At 35.7% G+C, this 19086-nt stretch overlaps 1 protein-coding gene across 8 annotated transcripts in view; it reads right to left on the bottom strand.

Moving 5' to 3' along the window:
• Positions 1 to 19086, bottom strand: part of TUSC3 (tumor suppressor candidate 3) — a 194153-nt gene that overhangs the window by 68961 nt on the left and 106106 nt on the right. For 7 of the 8 annotated variants that reach the window (XM_057537217.1, XM_057537220.1, XM_057537219.1 and 4 more), the window contains one exon: positions 8644 to 8733. In XM_057537217.1, the coding sequence (XP_057393200.1) occupies positions 8644 to 8733 (90 nt within the window). Of the gene's footprint in view, positions 1 to 7787; positions 8015 to 8643; positions 8734 to 19086 lie in introns of those variants that run through there. The other variant, XM_057537218.1, reaches the window with a different exon arrangement.

Here is a 19086-nt window from a genome sequence, read left to right as displayed (position 1 = left end):
AACTTCAGAGCTGACACAGGCCCACTATATATCAATTCTGTTGATGGCCACAAACCATGCACTACTCAAACCAGTGTTGCTCCTACGGTGACTGAGGAGTGGGGATGGGCAGCTGAGAGGACTGTAATGTAAACCCCTTCCCGAAAATACAGTTCAAAACACAGGCCCCGTTGACAGAGCATCAGGAACAAACCTTCTATAAAGCAGCAAATAATCTGTTCACCTACATAAGAATTGCTAAAATGTACAACAGGATAAAACAATTTCTGATAGATATTCCTAAGTAAATATGTTTTTGTAGTTTTCCCTACAGGATTTTCTACAAGACAAATATGATATTGACTTAAAAAATTATTCACAATTGGTGAGACATTTTGACTATTTGTTGCTATTGTTTTCAGAGCATGGTATCTTAAAAACACCAGTTGAAAAGTATGTTTCTTCATGATATTTTTCCTCTGTTTTGGAATCTACTAACAAAGAATAAACTCTTAGCATATTATGAGAAGCTGTAGTAGACACATCTACGAGGGCACTGCCCGTGCACCAGCCTGACTTCCACCAGCAGCACCTGCATTTCTGTGCCTGGGTGGCTTTCCTGAACACCCGAAGTCCACCAGCGCAGGGAAAGTAATGCCTTCCCCAGAGAAATAGCACTCAAAGAGTGACTGATGAGAGCTGGTATATAAATATCAATACCTTAGTTTCCCTCGCCACTTGGGTGGGAAAATCGCTGTATGTGTTCCACACCAGCTCCCAGAGATCCCCAAGCAGTATTAAGCTTCAGTGGCCCACAGCGCTCATGGGCTGGATACGGCATCTTTTTTGACTGCCTTCCCTTCCTGAACTCAGTTTCCCACTCCTTTCTCACGTTTGCCTCACCTCCAGCATGAGCTACTTTCACCTGAATTGTTGTCTTTGGGTCTGTTCTGGGAGGGACCCAAACTAAGACAGGAGTGTTTTCAACTTTTAAAAGCGCTTATACATCTATGATTATATTTTATCTCACAAACTACAAGGTAAGAAAAGCAGTATTAGTCCCTCTTTTCTTATATTAAATGAGTCTTAAGTAACTTCCACCCGCAGCGACACAACTGCTAAGAGGCAGAGCTTGGGAAGAACTCAAGCCCATTTTCTTCCCATCTGTTTCTCTGCCTGTACACTTCAGGACAAGGCATAAACATGACTCCGTGGGCCTAAGAGTCATTTTTACTCTCTTATGTAAACATCTCTTTTTAAGCATATATAAAATGTCCAAGATTAAATAGCGTTTACTAAGATGGATTAAAGCAAACAATTATACCCAAAACATTTTCATATCAGTTATATTTAGTGATGGCGTTCAATATATACAATCCTCCCAAACATTAAACCACAGGTCAGTGTGATCCAAAGCACTCACTGGTTGCTTCAATTAAAAAAAAATTTTTTTTAAGAAAGTCATCCTTTGGGTATAAATGCTAGATGGGATGGCTTTCTTGTCTACAAAATATGTAAGAAAACAAAATAATTATATTTAAGATTCTCTGGAGCTTCTCATTTCCGACACTGATGTTTGAGCCTGGTGCTTCCCTGCTGTGAGCAGTGTCCTCTGCACTGCAGCATGCCTAGCGGCACCCCCGGCTCCACCACTAGTTGCCAGTAGAGGGCAGGTGCCCCCACCGCTGTGACAACCAAAACCGTATCCAGAAACTACCAAATGTCCTCTGGGGGTGCCGGGAGGAGGGGGGGCAGGGAGCCAAATTCATCCCTCTTGGTATGATAGGCGTTTCACAGCCCAAACATCCCTTCACTACTTCATGAGACAGCCAGTCTATAAGGGGGCAGTAAGGGTCAATGTGGTGTTGGGACAGAAACCACTTACACCTACCTTGAAATTTTACAAATGAGGAAAAGTTGAAGTCCTGGTAACATTTACCTAACGTTATAGGGTTCCAAAGTTAGCAAGAGTGGAAGAAGTTAACAATGGGTGTGAAGCTTATGCTTCTGAAACATTACTTAATGCTGTTTCACAGAAAGGACCATGGCTTTTCACGTTTGGCGCCAACAAAGGAATCTGTTATCAGCTTGTCTTTCCCACTAGTAGCTCAATATAGCCCTGACAGCATGAGGCAGAACATGAAACCTCTGGTAAGATGAGAGGAGGACATGGGAAGTAAAACAATACTTCTGGGGAATAAGTAAAATAAACGTAAGCATACTGATGGCAACTTAAAGAGAATTCTAAGGAAGTTCATAAGCACAAAGAAACTATATGCCAATGTCCATTTCAGTAAATTCAAATGTTAACAGAAGTTCTCCCATGCTTTGCGATTTGGGTTTAATTAGCTTTACTTTGTAATTCTGTTTGTTGGCTTTGCATTTTGATGAATCCCTATCAGTATTTAACAAGAAGGAAGGCAGAGGTGTATCATACCACCATCTTAACTCTGAAAATCTCTCTTCACTTCTGTTTCACTGTCATCTTTTTTTTTTTTTTTTTTAAAGGCTTTTTTTTTTTTTAATTTTTTTTTTTTTTTTTTTTTTTATTTATTTTATTTTTGGCTGTGCTGGGTCTTCGGTTCGTGCGAGGGCTTTCTCTAGTTGCGGCAAGTGGGGGCCACTCTTCATCGCGGTGCGCGGGCCTTTCACTATCGCGGCCCCTCCCGTTGCGGGGCACAGGCTCCAGACGCGCAGGCTCAGCAGCTGTGGCTCACGGGCCCAGCTGCTCCGTGGCATGTGGGATCTTCCCAGACCAGGGCTCGAACCCGTGTCTCCTGCATTAGCAGGCAGATTCTCAACCACTGCGCCACCAGGGAAGCCCTCACTGTCATCTTTTTATAGCATCATCTTAGGAATGTACATAGACCCATCCCCTTTGTTAAACTGTGCGTATGTAGGTTTAAATCTATGGTATTTGCTTGATGCAAGAAAAGGCTAGTCAATTCTCAGTGGCCTTTTAAGCTCTCTGCGTATATTATGAATGACTAGCCTAGCTTTTAATGTTCTGCATCTCATACTTCTCCTAACTTTACAGCTTAATGCAGCAACATTCTCTTTAATCTCTTACTTATAGAGAGACAGTTTACTTAACTACATAGTGTGTTCTTTCTCCTTGACATGAAACTACAAGGGGTTGCATTTATTGATACCTATTTTTTATAATTTTATAAATTTCCATAGTGAGCATTTATTAATTTTATGATCAGAAAGTAAACTTTAAAAGCAAAAGTTGAAAGAGGAAGTCAAAGTGTCATATTTCAAAGAATAATTAGAGGAACCAGATAATAGAAAAATACAGCCTGGAAGCTAATGACACATTCTAGGATTACACCTGGCCATGTGTATCTTTAAGCCTCGAGGGTCTTATTAGGCCTTAGTCATTTTATTTAAAAGGATTATGTCTGTCAAGGTTATGGAGGTTTCATGACATTTCACCCATATTTAATTAGTCAATCTCCCTGCAGAAAACAGTAGGTATCATTTCGGATTCATAGATTGCTCAGGGCCCTCAGACTTCTTAGAATTTCTGTCAAAAATTTAAAACAGATTTTAGCATCAAGATCCAAACATTAACCACTGTTACTAACAATATTTATGTCTAAACTTTAAATATGTATTTTAAATACTCAGTCTAATTATTATCAACTTAGTCTTCGAATGACTATCGATCATGTTACAAGATCCACCATTCTAATTCTGGCTTCTACTACTTGGACTATTATTTTTCCTCATTTGTAAAATACCTGCTCTCTGACCTCACAGTATTATGCTTAAAAGGTATAAAACTAGATGTTACAAAGCCAAATCCATTAAAAACTCCCATATACAGGAAAAACAGCAAATTAGGCAATTTAAAAAGTTTGACACAAAAGAACTCACCACCATCCAGAATTCTATTTAGAAACCAACTTCAGAAAAAGGGGGGGAGTGGGGGGGGAGAACAGCCCAACTATTTCTAGAAACCATATAGACCTTCATGGTACAATTTTAAAGTATTTACAAAGTTAAGTTCAGTTTAACATTGAAATAATTCTTCATAAACAGTTTTAATACAAATTTCTTAAGCCATCTAACATAAATAGTTGAAGCCAAACATATTTTAAAAATTAATTTAGAAAAAATGAACAAAAATTAGAATCCAATTAGCTGATATTTATGTGTAATAGCTAACTAAAAATAAGTCTTTAAAATGTAAATGGTTATTCAATTATGTTACAAATATGAAAACCACAGTAAACTTACTGTTTCATATACCTTACTCCACTAAATGTGCATTGGTCATCAAGAATTAATGCCAAATTATAAAATTCCTTTTATAAATATTCATAAGATTCTCACTTTGTCATTTTATTCCATACCACTGAAAGAGATAAATAGCCTAATTATAGTTATTCTCAAAAACACAAATCCTACATGGTAATTTCTTTTTGGAAATACAGGTTAAAATATGAAGAAATTACCAAGAAGGATAGTGCTAATTTTCAAGTTATATCTTGAAATTTAAACACATCTATTATAAAGAAAACCATTCACTATTACTATTCTAATGGACAGTCATTGTTTAAAGTATAATTCTGTACCAGTAACCACTTGATTTTAAAAAGAAAAGTTAATCTTCTATTTTGTTCCAGTAATATGAAAACACATTATTATGCAAATCAGTTCATTAAAACAAAACTTAATTTTCTGTTTCAGTGTATGTTGACATTATGCATATTAAAAAGCAGGAAGGGAGGTTTTGCTAAAATACGTTAAAATGCAAAACAAGAAAAGAGCTATATACTAATGGGCAACATTCTCCTGCCCCTTTAACCTGCTTTTGTCTATACTGCTTAGTAAGTAACATCTTAGTAATTAACATCTCAGATCAGTCCAAAACCATATCCACATCTCTGGCCCAGAACACACTCAAGCAATTGATTGTGTAGCAAGAAGCTCCTATGTTTCCAAGACTTTCGTGATTTTTTTCCTTCAATCCTAACTACTTGATTCAAATATAAGAAAAAATATTTTTTATAAAATATGAGGGTGAAGAGTTTGGGACAAAATTCATTTCTTTAAACAACTTGGTTACAGGTTTAAGTCTCATCATTTCTGTAACTTTGGATTAAGGTGCTGAAAAGCTAAAATACATACATTGAAAGCCAGATGCACGTATGAAGGAAAAGTTTTTTTCTTTTAAAAATATAGAAAATTCTGTTTTCTTAATGTGTTCCTCTGGGCCATCACAGTACCTTTTCCTAAGGGCCATGCCAATCTCTACCTACAAAATAGTAATACAACAATGTGGAGGGGGGGTGATAAAACATTTTCTAAATCAATAGAGAAAATTTCTTTCCAATCTAATCTAAACCTTAAAATAAATGTTCCTGTCACATTAAGGTTACTAACTGGTTTATGTGGAATTAACAGTGACATGTTGATCCTATTATCCTTCAGACTAGTGACAAAAAATAAATGGAAAGGATTAAGATAATACAATTCAAGAAACCAAAATCTCCTAGTGTGAGTCTTTATAATCATTTAGTAAAACATTTATTGAGGACAAGCTGTATGTAAGTGTAAAGATGAAAAATAGCTTAAAAGAAACTCCCTATGTTAAGAATTTGACTAATACATGAAATATTAAAAAATTATTATAAAGGAATGCAGAGATACATAAATGGGCTAACTACATATTTATAAATGTGTAAAGGGAAGAAGAATTTCTAATGTAATTAAGGAATGCATTTCACAGGGATGGCAAATTAGGTGGTATTTGAAGGATGGGCATGATTTGATAGAAATTCCGGGAATGGAAGAAGCAAAATAAAGCATATATTTAGAGGACAAGGGACAGTACAAATACACTAACACTGAGTTTCTCTGCAAAGGAGTAGAGGTCTTGGGCTGAAAAGGAAAATTACAGTGGGCAAGTAATGGAGAGCCACTTAGGATTTCCAATTTAACTGGTAACTCTGGTTCACACATATTAATATTATCACTATAGTCAAAGTATGCTTTAGGAATATTCACCTAGTGGCCTAAAATACTCATTTGTGAAGTCTAGTGCCTAGCATATATTCAGTGAGCAATAGATGGCATCCACGTTGTCACTGTTACTGTAATCAGTGCAAATTTTTTTGGAGCTTACTCCAGTAAACATGTGAGGGGATTAGAGTCTCATGATTTAGCAAAGTAATGGTTGAAATGGTAAGAAGATTACAGTGAGAATGAAGAGTGACAGTATACAACACTTTAAAATATGCCACTTTGGCCTAAGAATTATTTTAAGCTGAAGGCACTGAGAAGAAGCAGATACTAGAAAAGTTCTCTGCCTTCCCCAATCTGCCTAAAAGCAGGACATAAATTCACAACGGTGTCCCTCCTCCTTTCTCTACCAGCAAGGACATAGGTAGAGACAATCTACAGGTAGAGACAATCCCTGGAGACAACTTTAGATCCTTATCAATGGAGAAGGCAACCACGAACTTAAATCTGCACACTACACCTCACTTTTGCTTATCTTACTTTTCCTGGTCACTTCCACCACCTGGCTTTCCCTCAATACCTTTCTTTCTGTCTGTAACTGAAGATGGCACTTAAGCCTGAGCTCTAAGCCACCTCTGAGAGTTATTCATTTTTCCCTATCTCCCAATTTGTTTGTTTTTCTCTTGTTATTCTGTCTTTTGTTACAGGGGCCCCAGCCAAAGACTCAGAACAGTAGAGGGAAAATTATATTTTCTTCCCCTACATAAGCTAAAACATTTCACAAGAATGTTGATGAATTTTTCATATACTTTAACAAATGTATTTAAGCAAATAATAAAAAGCAATGCTTAATATGTTTATTTGCCTAAGGAATATTATAAGAATATTAAAAGGCAGTAATAAAAATTTTATCAATTTCCAAAATTTACACTTTTAAGTATCATTAACACAATAGTGATCAAATCTTTGTGTCACGCCCTCTTTATGAAATAGGAACATATCAGGGACCAAAGTGGATAAAAAGCCATGCTGTCAAGTGCTTATACCTTACTGGGGTCCTGGCAAAAGACAAACAAAAGTAACACAAAATAAGTAAATTATATAACGTGTTATAAGTGCTATGGAGAAAAAATTTAAAAGGAAAGGAAGACAGTGAGTATGGGTATTGGGGAGGAGGATGAGAGAAAAGGACTACACTTTTAAATAGGATGGTCAGGAAGACTTGAAGATAAGGGGACAATTCATTGCTTGATAATTACTTCCAATTTTTTTTTCTGTAAAATTAATTTTGAATATTAGACATTCAAATCACTTTTCTAAGTAGTGACAGATTTAAAAAATACATAGTACACATAACAAAAGACATGTCTGATTTACTACAGCAGCTGATTATCCAGAGTCTAGCTTTGACTCCATATTCTTGACACCTATAGAAGAAATCTGAAAATGTTGACAAAAGTATGAGACCAAAATGGTTATTATATAGTATCAGTGACTGTAACTTAGCAACCAGCCCTTAAAATCTAATTGAGCCATCAGGGTACATACAATAAGTAAAGTGAATTATACCCCTATATTACAGTTCCACAAAGAAGTTCAAAGAAAGTCACAAACAATTTAGGAAGAAGAAATAACTTGTTAGCTTTTTTAATATGAAAGATATTTGAAGTACTGTAAGCAATGAAGAACAAACCTCATAAGCTTACATTATACATTTATATTTATAGAGAAATTATAACATGATTTGCCATGGGATAACTTTATTCCATTCAGAGCCACAATTTTCAGAAATTAAGAATTTATTACCATTTTAGGTGTGATTCTGGTACTGTGGTTATGATTTTCTAAGAAAACCTCATCTTTTAGAGATACCTACTGAAATATTTATGTTTGAAATGAAATGATATTGGGCAGTTATTTCAAAAGAATCCAACAGCGGTAAAGAGAACTGGGTGGGAGAACAGATGAAACAAGATTGGTTATGAACTGGTAATTAAGTTTGGTGATGAGTGCACGAGGGGTGTCATTATATTCTTCCCTCAAAATCTGTATAAAGAAAAAGCTAGAGAAAAAAGGCACATTTTAAAACAGTAATCTTCACCAACCTAATGCTAAGCCTCAAAGACAGTATTCTGCAAAGTTCATCTATGACAATATTTCCCACCCACCAAGAGGAAAGGGAAGGCAGCAAAACAGTAGCAGTTACTAATGTAAACTTTGCTACTGATTTAACTATACACCAATTTCACTTTCAATTTTCTGGCAAACAAACAGTTCCTGGCATCCTAATACCATGACTTCAGGGTTCTTAATGATCTTCTGAACTGAATTAAATTTATCATTGCTGGGACACTGGCTACAAACTGTTCCTATTTCCTCTTTTGGCATTACATATTATTGCCATAGCAGTCTACAAAGTTGAAAAAATAATTTATGTGTGTATATTTGATAAGCAGGTACACTGACTGAATTTTTTTTTTAATCCACGCTAAAGCAGTCCTCACCCTAAAAAAATATATATATGTGCATGTTGTGTGTATGTACATGGTGAAGGTAGTAAATGAGAAGAGAAAGAACATATATTTAGATTTACAAATAGAATCCTTTCTTACTAAATGCTAAACTTAATTTCGGATTCCTATGTAAACAGGATTAAAGTTCATAATACTGATGCATAGAACATGCACTTACCACTTGTCCATTGTGCGGGTTTTTATGAGCATATGGTGGTCCACGGATATGATTCCACATCTGGCCAGAAGTCATAGCAAAGACTATACACTGAAAAAACAGGGTACAATATTACAACATGTAAACTGAAAAATAAGAGAATACTGCATTCTTTACAAAAAAAAAGGGTCCTGAAACTGTCTTTCAAATATCATGTAACAGCTCATCCATTAAGATCATTTTCATTTACTAACTATGGGACCTTCAGTAAGTTACTCTTCTTCTGCTTCTCAGATTTGATATCTATAAACTGGGGATACCAAGTATGCTGATGACATACGTTAATGATTAAATTGGGTAACATATGTAAAGCATCTGGCATGGTGACTGATAATCTGATATGTCCTAACTAGAGCTAGTCAAAAGTATAGGTAAAATATGATGTTTTAGATATAGCCAGGAATAATTCACAGAAGCCATATTCCTGCTGGATCTAGCAAAAAAGGCTGCATTTGGAAAACTAATCTTAAAGATCCGAGACATTAAAGAGATGGTGGGGGAGGAAAGAGTATGAACCAGAAGTCACAGTCGATCACTATAACTTATATGTAAGCATGTTTTGTTTAAATCATACATGCTTAAATTTACAAACATGGACATCTTTAGACTGAAATATGTCTTCAGGTTAAAACACTTCCTACTGTCTCAGAACTTGCCCAGCTCACTCTTTATTTGAACTGCCCACCTCTGGTAGGCAGATTCAAGGTCAGAATGAGCAATGTGTGACAGGGGATCTAAACATACAAGATTTGCACAATTTTTAAAGGAGAAAAGAGGATACAAAAGGGGAAAAGTAGGATGAGGCAAATTAATGGAGGATTTTTAAACCCAGAGAATAAATCTGAACTCTGTTTCATAACTTCTTGGGAACCACAATATTTCAAAAGAAAATAAAAATGATATAACAGGATTATAGAGATTAATCTGAATCCTTTCCACACTTTCTTGAGAATAACTCTGAAATAAACTGAAACCTCTTAAAAGTCAGATTTGACTTGTATATAGATTTTGCCTAGATTGAGATATTTCCTGAAAGTCAAGATTTTACAAAATATTTGCACTTTAAACTTAGAAGGTACAGTAGAATTTAGGCCTGAAGTGAAACAGAGAATGATGCACCACCTAAAAAGTCATTTAAAAATGTGAAATTGTTACATGAGAAAAATAAATTGTATATCTAATTTATAGGAGTATTGTGTCAGTGATTTAGAGAATATATTAAAGTTGATTATTATGTAGATAGATTATAATATAGTAGTGTGAAAGGCAGAGTATATTTTAAAATCCAGGAAAAGATATATCTAGTGAATAAACACATTTATAGTATAAGCAAGTGACATTTTTGTTTTTAGTAGATACTCAGTAATACTAGAGTTCTATCTTTTTTGGGATCTAACCCTCATAGTCACTAAATCAGCACTGAAACTGTATGTATTTCTGGTTTTACTTTTACCTGTCTGCCTATTCCTTCTCTGACTTCTACTGCTTCACTTGATATTCCTATTTCCAACTATGGTGGAAAAAAATGCATGATCAAGTCTGTATTTTAGAAGGATGGTACTAGTCACAGTATGGAGAATAGACTGGAGAAAAGTATAACTTGAGGCAGAGAAATCAGTTTGGAGGCTGATGCAGAAAAACGCTTGAGACTATAGTGGCCAATGCCATGGTAGTGACAGAATTGAGAGATTTGGACAAACAGGAGAAATATTTAAGAGATGGAATTCAATAGACTTTGGTGACTGATTGATGTGATAGAAAATAGTCAAAATTAACCTCTGGGTTTCTGATTTGAGCAACAGTGTGTAGTTAGTGGTGACACCCAATGAGATACAGAATAAGGCAGAAGCATGTAAGGGTGAAAGGGAAGAAGGTAACAAAGATTTGGAGTTCCCTGTTTTAATTATTATTATTTTTTTACAGTAGGTCCTTGTTGGTTATCTATTTTAAAAATAGCAGTGTGTACATGTCAATCCCAAATTCCCAATCTATCCCCCCCACTCTTCCACCCAAGTAACCGTAATTTTTTTTTTAAAGTCTATGAGTCCATTTCTGTTTTGAAAATAAGTTCATTTGTGTCATTTTTTTTAGATTCTACACATAAGTGATATCAAATGATATTTGTCTTTATCTGTCTGACTTACTTAGTATAATAATCTCCAGGTCCACCCATGTTGCTGCAAATGGCATTATTTCATTCTTTTTAATGGCTGAGTAATATTCCATTGTATATATGTACCATATCTTCTTTATCCATTCTTATGTTGATGGACACTTAAGTTGTTTCCACGTCTTGGCTATTGTAAACAGTGGTGCAATGAACATTGGGTGCATGTATCCTTTTGAACCATGTTTTTCTCTAGATTTATGTCCAGGAGTGGGATTACTGGATCACATGGTAGCTCTATTTTTAGTTTTTTAAGGAACCCCCATACTGTTCTCCATAGTGGCTGTACCAATTTACATTCCCACCAGCAGTGCAAGAGGGTTCCCTTTTCTCCACACCCTCTCCAGCATTTATTGTTTGTAGACTTTTTGATGATGGCCATTCTGACTGGTGTGAGGTGATATCTCACTGTAGTTTTGATTTGCATTTCTCTAATAATTAGTGATGTTGAGCAGTTTTTTGTGTGCCTCTTGGCCATCTGTATGTCTTCCTTGGAGAAATGTCTATTTAGGTCTTCTGCCCATTTTTTGATTGGGTTGTTTGCTTTTTGGATATTGAGTCACATGAGCTGTTTGTAAATTTTGGAGACTAATCCCTTTTTGGTTGCATCGTTTGCGAATATTTTCTCCCATTCTGTGGGTTGTCTTTTCATTTTGTGGTTTCTTTGCTGTGCAAAAGCTTTTGAGTTTAATTAGGTCACATTTTTTATTTTTGTTTTTATTTCCATTACTCTAGGAGGTGGATCTGAAAAGATATTGCTGCAATTTATGTTGAAGAGTGTTCTGCCTATGTTTTCCTCTTATAGTATCCAGTCTTACATTTAGGTCTTTAATCCATTTTGAGGTTTTTTTTGTGTATGGTTTAAAGAATGTTCTAGTTTCATTTTTTTACATGTAGCTGTCTGGTTTTCCCAGCACCATTTATTGAAGAGACTGTCTTTTCTCATTGTATAGTCTTGCCTCCTTGTTGTAGATTAACTGACCATAGATACATGGGTTTATTTCTGGGCTTTCTATCCTGTTCCACTGATCTATATTACTGTTTTGTGCCAGTACCATACTGTTTTGATGACTAGCTTTGTAGTATAGTCTGAAGTCAGGAAGCCTGATTCCTCCAACTCCATTTTTCTTTCTCAGATTGCTTTGGCTTTCGGGGTCTTTTGTGTCTCCATACAAATTTTAAGATTTTTTAAATCTAGTTCTGTGAAAAATGCCTTTGGTAATTTGATAGGGATTGCATCAAATCTGTAGATTGCCTTGGGGAGTTCATTTTTAAATGGGTTAACTCTAATGTACTTTCAAAACATCCATTTCAAAACATCTTTGGAGAGTGAGACGTCTAAGAGACATTTACATATATATCTAATGACAGAGGTGTAGGGAAGAAAAACTACAGATCTGGGAATTGTCAGCACATAGTTGTTCACTGAAGTCATGGGAATGGATAAAATTGCTCAAGAAGAGTAAACAGGGTGAGAAAAATAGAAGGCCTAGAGGGCTAGAAAAGAACACTGATGAATACTTGTAAGTTCATAAACTCATAGACAGGAGCCTGCAAAGGAATCTGGGACACCGAAGTAGGAAGAAAATGAAGGTAGGAGATATAGTGTAACAGAAGCCAAGGATAGAATTTTGAAAAAGAAGAATGTGGTGGTCAAAAATGGTCAAATGCTGGGGAATGATCAAATACAAAACAACCTGAAAAGACTTATTTTTTCTTGACTATTCATTTGAGACACTAAAATACTTAAAAACTATAACAGTTAAAAAGAAGTTAAAAGGCAGTAGTATCTATCCAATGACCTGCAACACTCTTAAGATCCACCACTGGTATGTTTAAAGTACTTTGCCCAGCAGTATATCATAGTAGTTAAGGACGGAGGCTCTTAAATTAGAACACTTGAGTTTCAGGTCTGTCTTGAGCACTTGGAGAAGTTCATCGTTCTGGGCCTATAACATTAGGATTATATTAGCATCAACCTTTTTAAGCTATGGAGGTTTAGTAAGTTATTATTATTCCAATGCCTTCCACAACCTGGTCCCACATTCCTAAATAGCACCGTGCCCCACACTCCTTAACTGGCTCTCTGTGCTTCATTCAGGTCACTCTTCTTGCTCCACCCCCTCCATCCAGGAAGCAGTGCCTACGTTTACATCTTGTTAATGCCATACCTGCCCAGGACTCCTACCTAACCAACCTCTCTACACTTCGGGTCTATGTATGGTTCTCTCTGAAGCCATTCCAGTTTAATTTACTCATTTGACAATTATTAATTGAGCATACCAAGTATTTACTGGATACTAGGAATATAGCAATGAATAAGATCAAGATAGTCCCTGCCCTTCAGTGAAAATCCTAAATAAGTGACATGTGCTCTGAATCATAAAAAATAAGTAGGTATTTCTCATTCATTCATTCAACATTTATATACTGAGAACCCCTATATATTCAAGAACTGTTTCAGAAGCCAAGAATAAAACAATGAACAAAAATATAAGGGGGGAAACTCTCCTCGTGGAGCTTACATTCTACAGGGAGAAAACAGACAGTAAAAAATTAATTAAATTATATGAGAGACAATGATAAATGAACTGAGGAAAAGTAAAGCAGTGAAGGTGGAAAGAAGTCATGAGACAAGGGGTTGCAATACTAATAAGTGGTTGGGAGGGGCCTCTCCAAGGCAGTGGCATTTTCAGCAGAGATCTGATGATGTCTAAAAGCCATGTAAATACTTGGGGAAAGAGGGAAGAGCCAGTGAACCAGGCTCTACTGAAGGACAATGTCTGGCATATTTTAGAAAGAGTAAAGAAGCCAAGAGGACTGAAGGACAGTTGATGAGGAGAAATGGATAAGGTTGGTGAAGCAGTATAGGGCCAGATCCCAGAGCCTCCTGGGTTGGAATTTTGAAAATTAACTGTATGGTGGGTAAAGATGGAAGCTAGGATATAGTTAAAAGGCTACTGCAATAAGTGGATTAAGAAATAATTAGAGCTCAAACAAGGGTGGTAGGTATGGTGAGAAATCATTGGAATTTGGACATATTTGGAAGGAAGAGTCAACAGGATTTTCTGAAAGATTAGATGTGAGGTATGGCAGGGAAGAAGTGGTGAAGGAAGACTATGAGGTTTTTGACTTGAACATGAGAAGTCAAAGGCTATGGGAGAATTAGGTCTGGGGCCTGAGATGGGGAGTCTGTCCTGTACCTGTTCATTTGGAGACACCCAGCAGACTTCCAGGTAGAGGTGTAGCATGAGCAAGTTGGATTTATCAGTCTGGAGTTTACAGGGAAGATCTGGCCCCAAGATAAAATTTAGGACTCAATAATAGTTAGGCAGTATTTAACCTTTAAAGCTGGACACCAATTAAGTAAATATAAATAGAGAAGATGACCCAAGATATGAACCCCTGTTAACACCAAAATAAGTGCAGAAGATAAAAAATGAACGAGCAAAGATGATTAAGAAGTAGCAGTCAGAGAAGTAAGGAAAATCACGAGTGTGGCCTCCTGGAAGACAAGTGATTCTGGATGAAAAGATCAGTTCTGTAGATACAGAGAGAGCAGTCATATGAAGACCCAGAACTAAAAATTGAATTTATTTCCCTGGAAAATATTTGTGCCCTTGACTAGAGCATTTTCAATGGAACAGTGAGGCAAAAGCCTTATGAAAAAATAAGGAAACAGTGTAGACAACTGTTTCAAGGAGTTTTGCTCTAAGAGGGATCAGGTAAATAGAACAATATCTGGAAGGGAAAATGGTGTCATGTCCCTTTAGGATGAATAAGGAGATGTTTGCATTGCTAACGAGAATGATTCAGTAGTAAAAGAAAAAATCAGGATGATAAAGAAAGAGGGGAGAATTGTTGGAACACTGCCATTGAATAGATGAGATGCGGTAAGATCTAGTACACAAGTGGGGGTGTCAGTCTTAGATAAGAGCAGAAAAGGTTCAAGTAATACAGCAGTACACAGACTCCAAGGGGCTGTGCGTAGAATGCAGTGGCGGAAGGAGATCTGGGTACTTAAATGGGCTAAAAACAAATCTTATTTTTCACTATCTTCTAAATATATCATTTCCTTCAACTATGAATGTAGTTGACAGACCACAATAGTTTTAGCAGCACCTGTGATTTTCATTAGTGAGGGAAATGCAAATATCTTCATACTATAACATTTTCATATTATAACAGTAACTATCTCAAAATATTGTTTATATTCATACTACTTGAAAACTATGGTAGTTATTAGATCCACACTAGGTTTGGTGATTTAATGCATTAATAGGAAACATATATATTCCAATATTATACATTTTACTTACACATAAGAGAAAATGCTCAAATTTTAAAATGAGATGTTAAAATTAAATAGCAATAGCTATACTATCTATGGTTTGTTACAGAAGTTTTAAAAAATTCATCTTAATACATGGTTTATTCAAAATTCCAAGAAATGGTTCAATAAAAGAAAAGCCGGCTTAAACATGGTGTTTAAAGACGAGTCATTTCAAGTAGTGACAGATGTATTTACAGTATTTATTTATAATTACACACAGAGCTGTGGCACTTCTCACAACATAACAAAATACTAAACAAACATAAACTTCTAAAATGCAAAATGGCCCAGATTTATAGAAACTCTTTTTCTAAGTAAGTATAATTGATATTTCCTTTTTTGATTTTAACAATTTAAATGTCCAGTAGTTCACTGCTCTCATTAGTTTGGAAATTTAAATTTTTGTAATTAACTACAATTTTATTTTTGTATCTATTTACTAAAATATTCATGCAAAAAAGGACATGATTCATAAGGGTACATACAGTTTAACGAATTTTTACATGAGCATACCCTTGTAACCAACACTGAGATCAGGAAGTGGAATACTATTAGAAAAACAGGAGTCCACTGATGCCTCTTCCTAATCATTACCTGCATAACCCTCCGAAGGGGTAAGGATATTTTCTTGAAAATGCTGAATCATAGAGTATGTGTATACCAGGCTTTAGTGAACTAACCAAACATTTCTCAGAACTTTCGGCCAAATTTACACTCCAACTAGCAGTGTTTCAGAGTTCTGGTCCATTCACATCCATACCGACAACTGGCATTATCTCTGCATGTGTGTGTATGTTCATCTTGGCTATTCTGGTAGAGGTGTGGCAGGCCATAATGTAGTTTTTTGTTTTTTTTTTTTAAATTATTTATTTATTTATGGCTGCATTGGATCTTCGTTGCTGTGCACGGGCTTTCTCTAGTTGTGGCGAGCGGGGGATACTCCTCGTTGCTGTGCGTGGCGGCTTCTCACTGTGGTGGCCTCTTGTTGCAGAGCACGGTCTCTAGGCATGCGGGCTTCAGTAGTTGCGGCTCGCAGGCTCTAGAGCACAGGCTTAGTAGTTGTGGCGCACAGGCTTAGTTGCTCCGTGGCATGTGGGATCTTCCCGGACCAGGGCTTGAACCCGTGTCCCCTGCATTGGCAGGCGGATTCTTAACCACTGTGCCACCAGGGAAGCCCTATACTATAGTTTTATTTCACAATATCCAGATGATTAACAAAGTTGCATATGTTTTCATATGTTTACTGAAATTTGAACGTTTTGGTAAAGTACCCAGCAAGTCTTTACTCCTCTTCAAAATTTGATTATCTGACTTTTGCTTATTGTTTTCTAAAAGTTCTTTATATATATAAAATAAATAAGTATACACATGGCAAATAATCTTTACCAAGCTTGTGACTTGCCTTCCTTTTCATTTTCTTAATGGTATCTTTTGGCAAACAGAAGTTCTTAATTTACAGCAGTTCAGTTTACCAGTTATTTCTTCCATTATGGTCTGTTTCAAGAAATCTTTGCCAATCCAGCAATCATAAAGATAAATACCTATGTTTTCTTCTAAAAGTGTTAATGTTTACATTTCACACTGAGATGCACAACACACTGAGATTCACAATTCACCTTTTATTTTATTTGAGCTATAGCTGACATACAACATTATATTAGTTTCAGGTGTACAACATAATGGTTTGATATTTGTATATATGGGGAAATGATGACCACAGTAAGTCTAGTTTAACATGTCATCATACATATTTATAGACTATCTTTCTTGTGATGAGAACATTTAAGATCTACTCTCTTAACAACTTTGAAATATGCAGTACAGTACTGACTATAGTTGCCATGTTGTATATTACATCCCCAGTAGTCGTTTACTTTATAACTGAAGCTTGTACCTTTTGACACCCTTTGCCCATTTCACCTACTCGAACTACACACCCCTTCTTCTCTGTATCTCTGGTTTTGTTGGTTTTTGGGGGGTTTTTGCTTTTTTTGTTTTTGTCTTAGATTCCACATGTAAGTCTTTCTTCCACTTAGTATTGGGTTGGCCAAAAAATTCGTTCGGTTTTAAGTGGCCATTTTTCAGTTTCACCAAGAATTTTATTGAACAACGTATTCACTAACCGAACGAACTTTCTGGCCAACCCAATATAATAATGCCTTCAAGGTCCACCTATGTTGTCACAAACGGCAAGATTTAATTTTTTAATGGTTGAATAATATTCATTGTATTTACCACAGTCTTTATCCATTCATTGATGGACACTTAGATTGTTTCCATATCTTGGCTATTGTAAATAATGCTGCAATGAACATGGAGGCACATATATATTAGTTTTTTTTATTATCTTCTGATAAATATCTAGAAGAATTGCTAGATCATACAGTAGTTAAGGAACCTCCATATGCTATTCCACAGTGGCTATACCAATTTACATTCTCACCAATAGTGCATGAGGGTTCCCTTTTCTCCACATCTTCTCCAACACTTGTTATTTCTTGACATTTTAATAATAGCTATTCTTACAGGTGTGAAGTGACATTTCATGGTGGTTTTTATTTGCATTTCTCTGATGATCAGTAATACTGAGCATCTTTTCACATGTACCTGCACCATCTGTATCTCTTTAGAAAAATGTCTATTCAGATCCTCTGCCTATTTTTTAATTGACTTGTTTTTACTACTGAGTTGTATGAGTTCTTTATATATCCTGGATATTAACCCCTTATCAAATACATGATTTGCAAGTAGTTTCTTCCATTCAGGTTGCCTTTTCATTTTGTCGACCTTTGCTATGCAGAAGCTTTTTAGTTTGATGTAGTCCCACTTGTTTATTTTTGCTTGTTTTGCCTTGGTTTTTGATGTCAAATACAAAAAATTATCACGAAGAAAAACGTCAAAGAACTGTCAAATACAAAATATTATCACCAGGAACAACATCAAAGAGCTTACCACCTGAGTTTTCTCCTGGGAGTTTTATCGTTTCAGGTCTTACATTCAACTCTTTTATCCATTTTGAGTTACTTTCTGTGTATGGGGTAAGGGTAGGGGTCAAGTTTTACTCCTTTGCATGTGGCTGTCCAGTTTTCCCAATACCATTTATTGAAGAGACTGTCCTTCCCCAATGTATATTCTTGGCTACTTTGTCATAAATTAATTGACCACATATGTGTGTGTTTATTTCAGGGCTCTCTATTCTGTTCCATTGATCTGTGTGTCCATTTTTATTCCAAGACCATTATATTTTGATTACTACAGCTTTGTAATAAACTTTGAAATCGGGGAGCATGATGCCTCCAACTTTGTTTTTAAGATTGATTTTGCTATTCAGGGTCTTTTATGGATCCATAAAACTTTAGGATTTCTTCTATTTCTGTGAAAAATGCCATTGGAATTTTGATAGGGACAGCACTGAATTTGTACATTGCTTTGGGTAGTATAATATTTGGTAGTTAATGTTAACAATACTAATTCTTCCAATCCATGAGCATGGTACAACTTTCCATTTATTTGTATCATCTTCAATTTCTTTCATCAATATCTTAATAGTTTTTGGTGTACAGGTCTCTCAACTCCTTGGTTAAACTTATTCCTAGGTATTTTATTGATGAATTGTAAATGGAATTGGTTTTTTAATTTGATAGTTTGATATTAGTATATGGAAATGCCACATAGTTCTATATATTGATTTTTTTTAGCCTGCAACTTTACTGAATTCATTTACTAATTCTAGTAGTTTTTTGGTGGAGTCTTTAGGGTTTTCTACATACAGTATTATGTTATCTGAAAATAGTGATGGTTTTACTTCTTCCTTTCTGATTTGGATGTCTTTTTCTTGCTTAATTGCTCTAACTAGGACTTTGAATATGTCAAATAAAAGTGGTGGAGTGGACATCCTTGCTTT

Source organism: Balaenoptera acutorostrata, chromosome 21 (assembly GCF_949987535.1).
Source record: "Balaenoptera acutorostrata chromosome 21, mBalAcu1.1, whole genome shotgun sequence".
NCBI lineage: Eukaryota > Metazoa > Chordata > Mammalia > Artiodactyla > Balaenopteridae > Balaenoptera > Balaenoptera acutorostrata.
The sequence above is the reverse complement of the archived record's forward strand: the minus strand, read 5'-3'. Positions and strand labels throughout refer to the sequence as shown.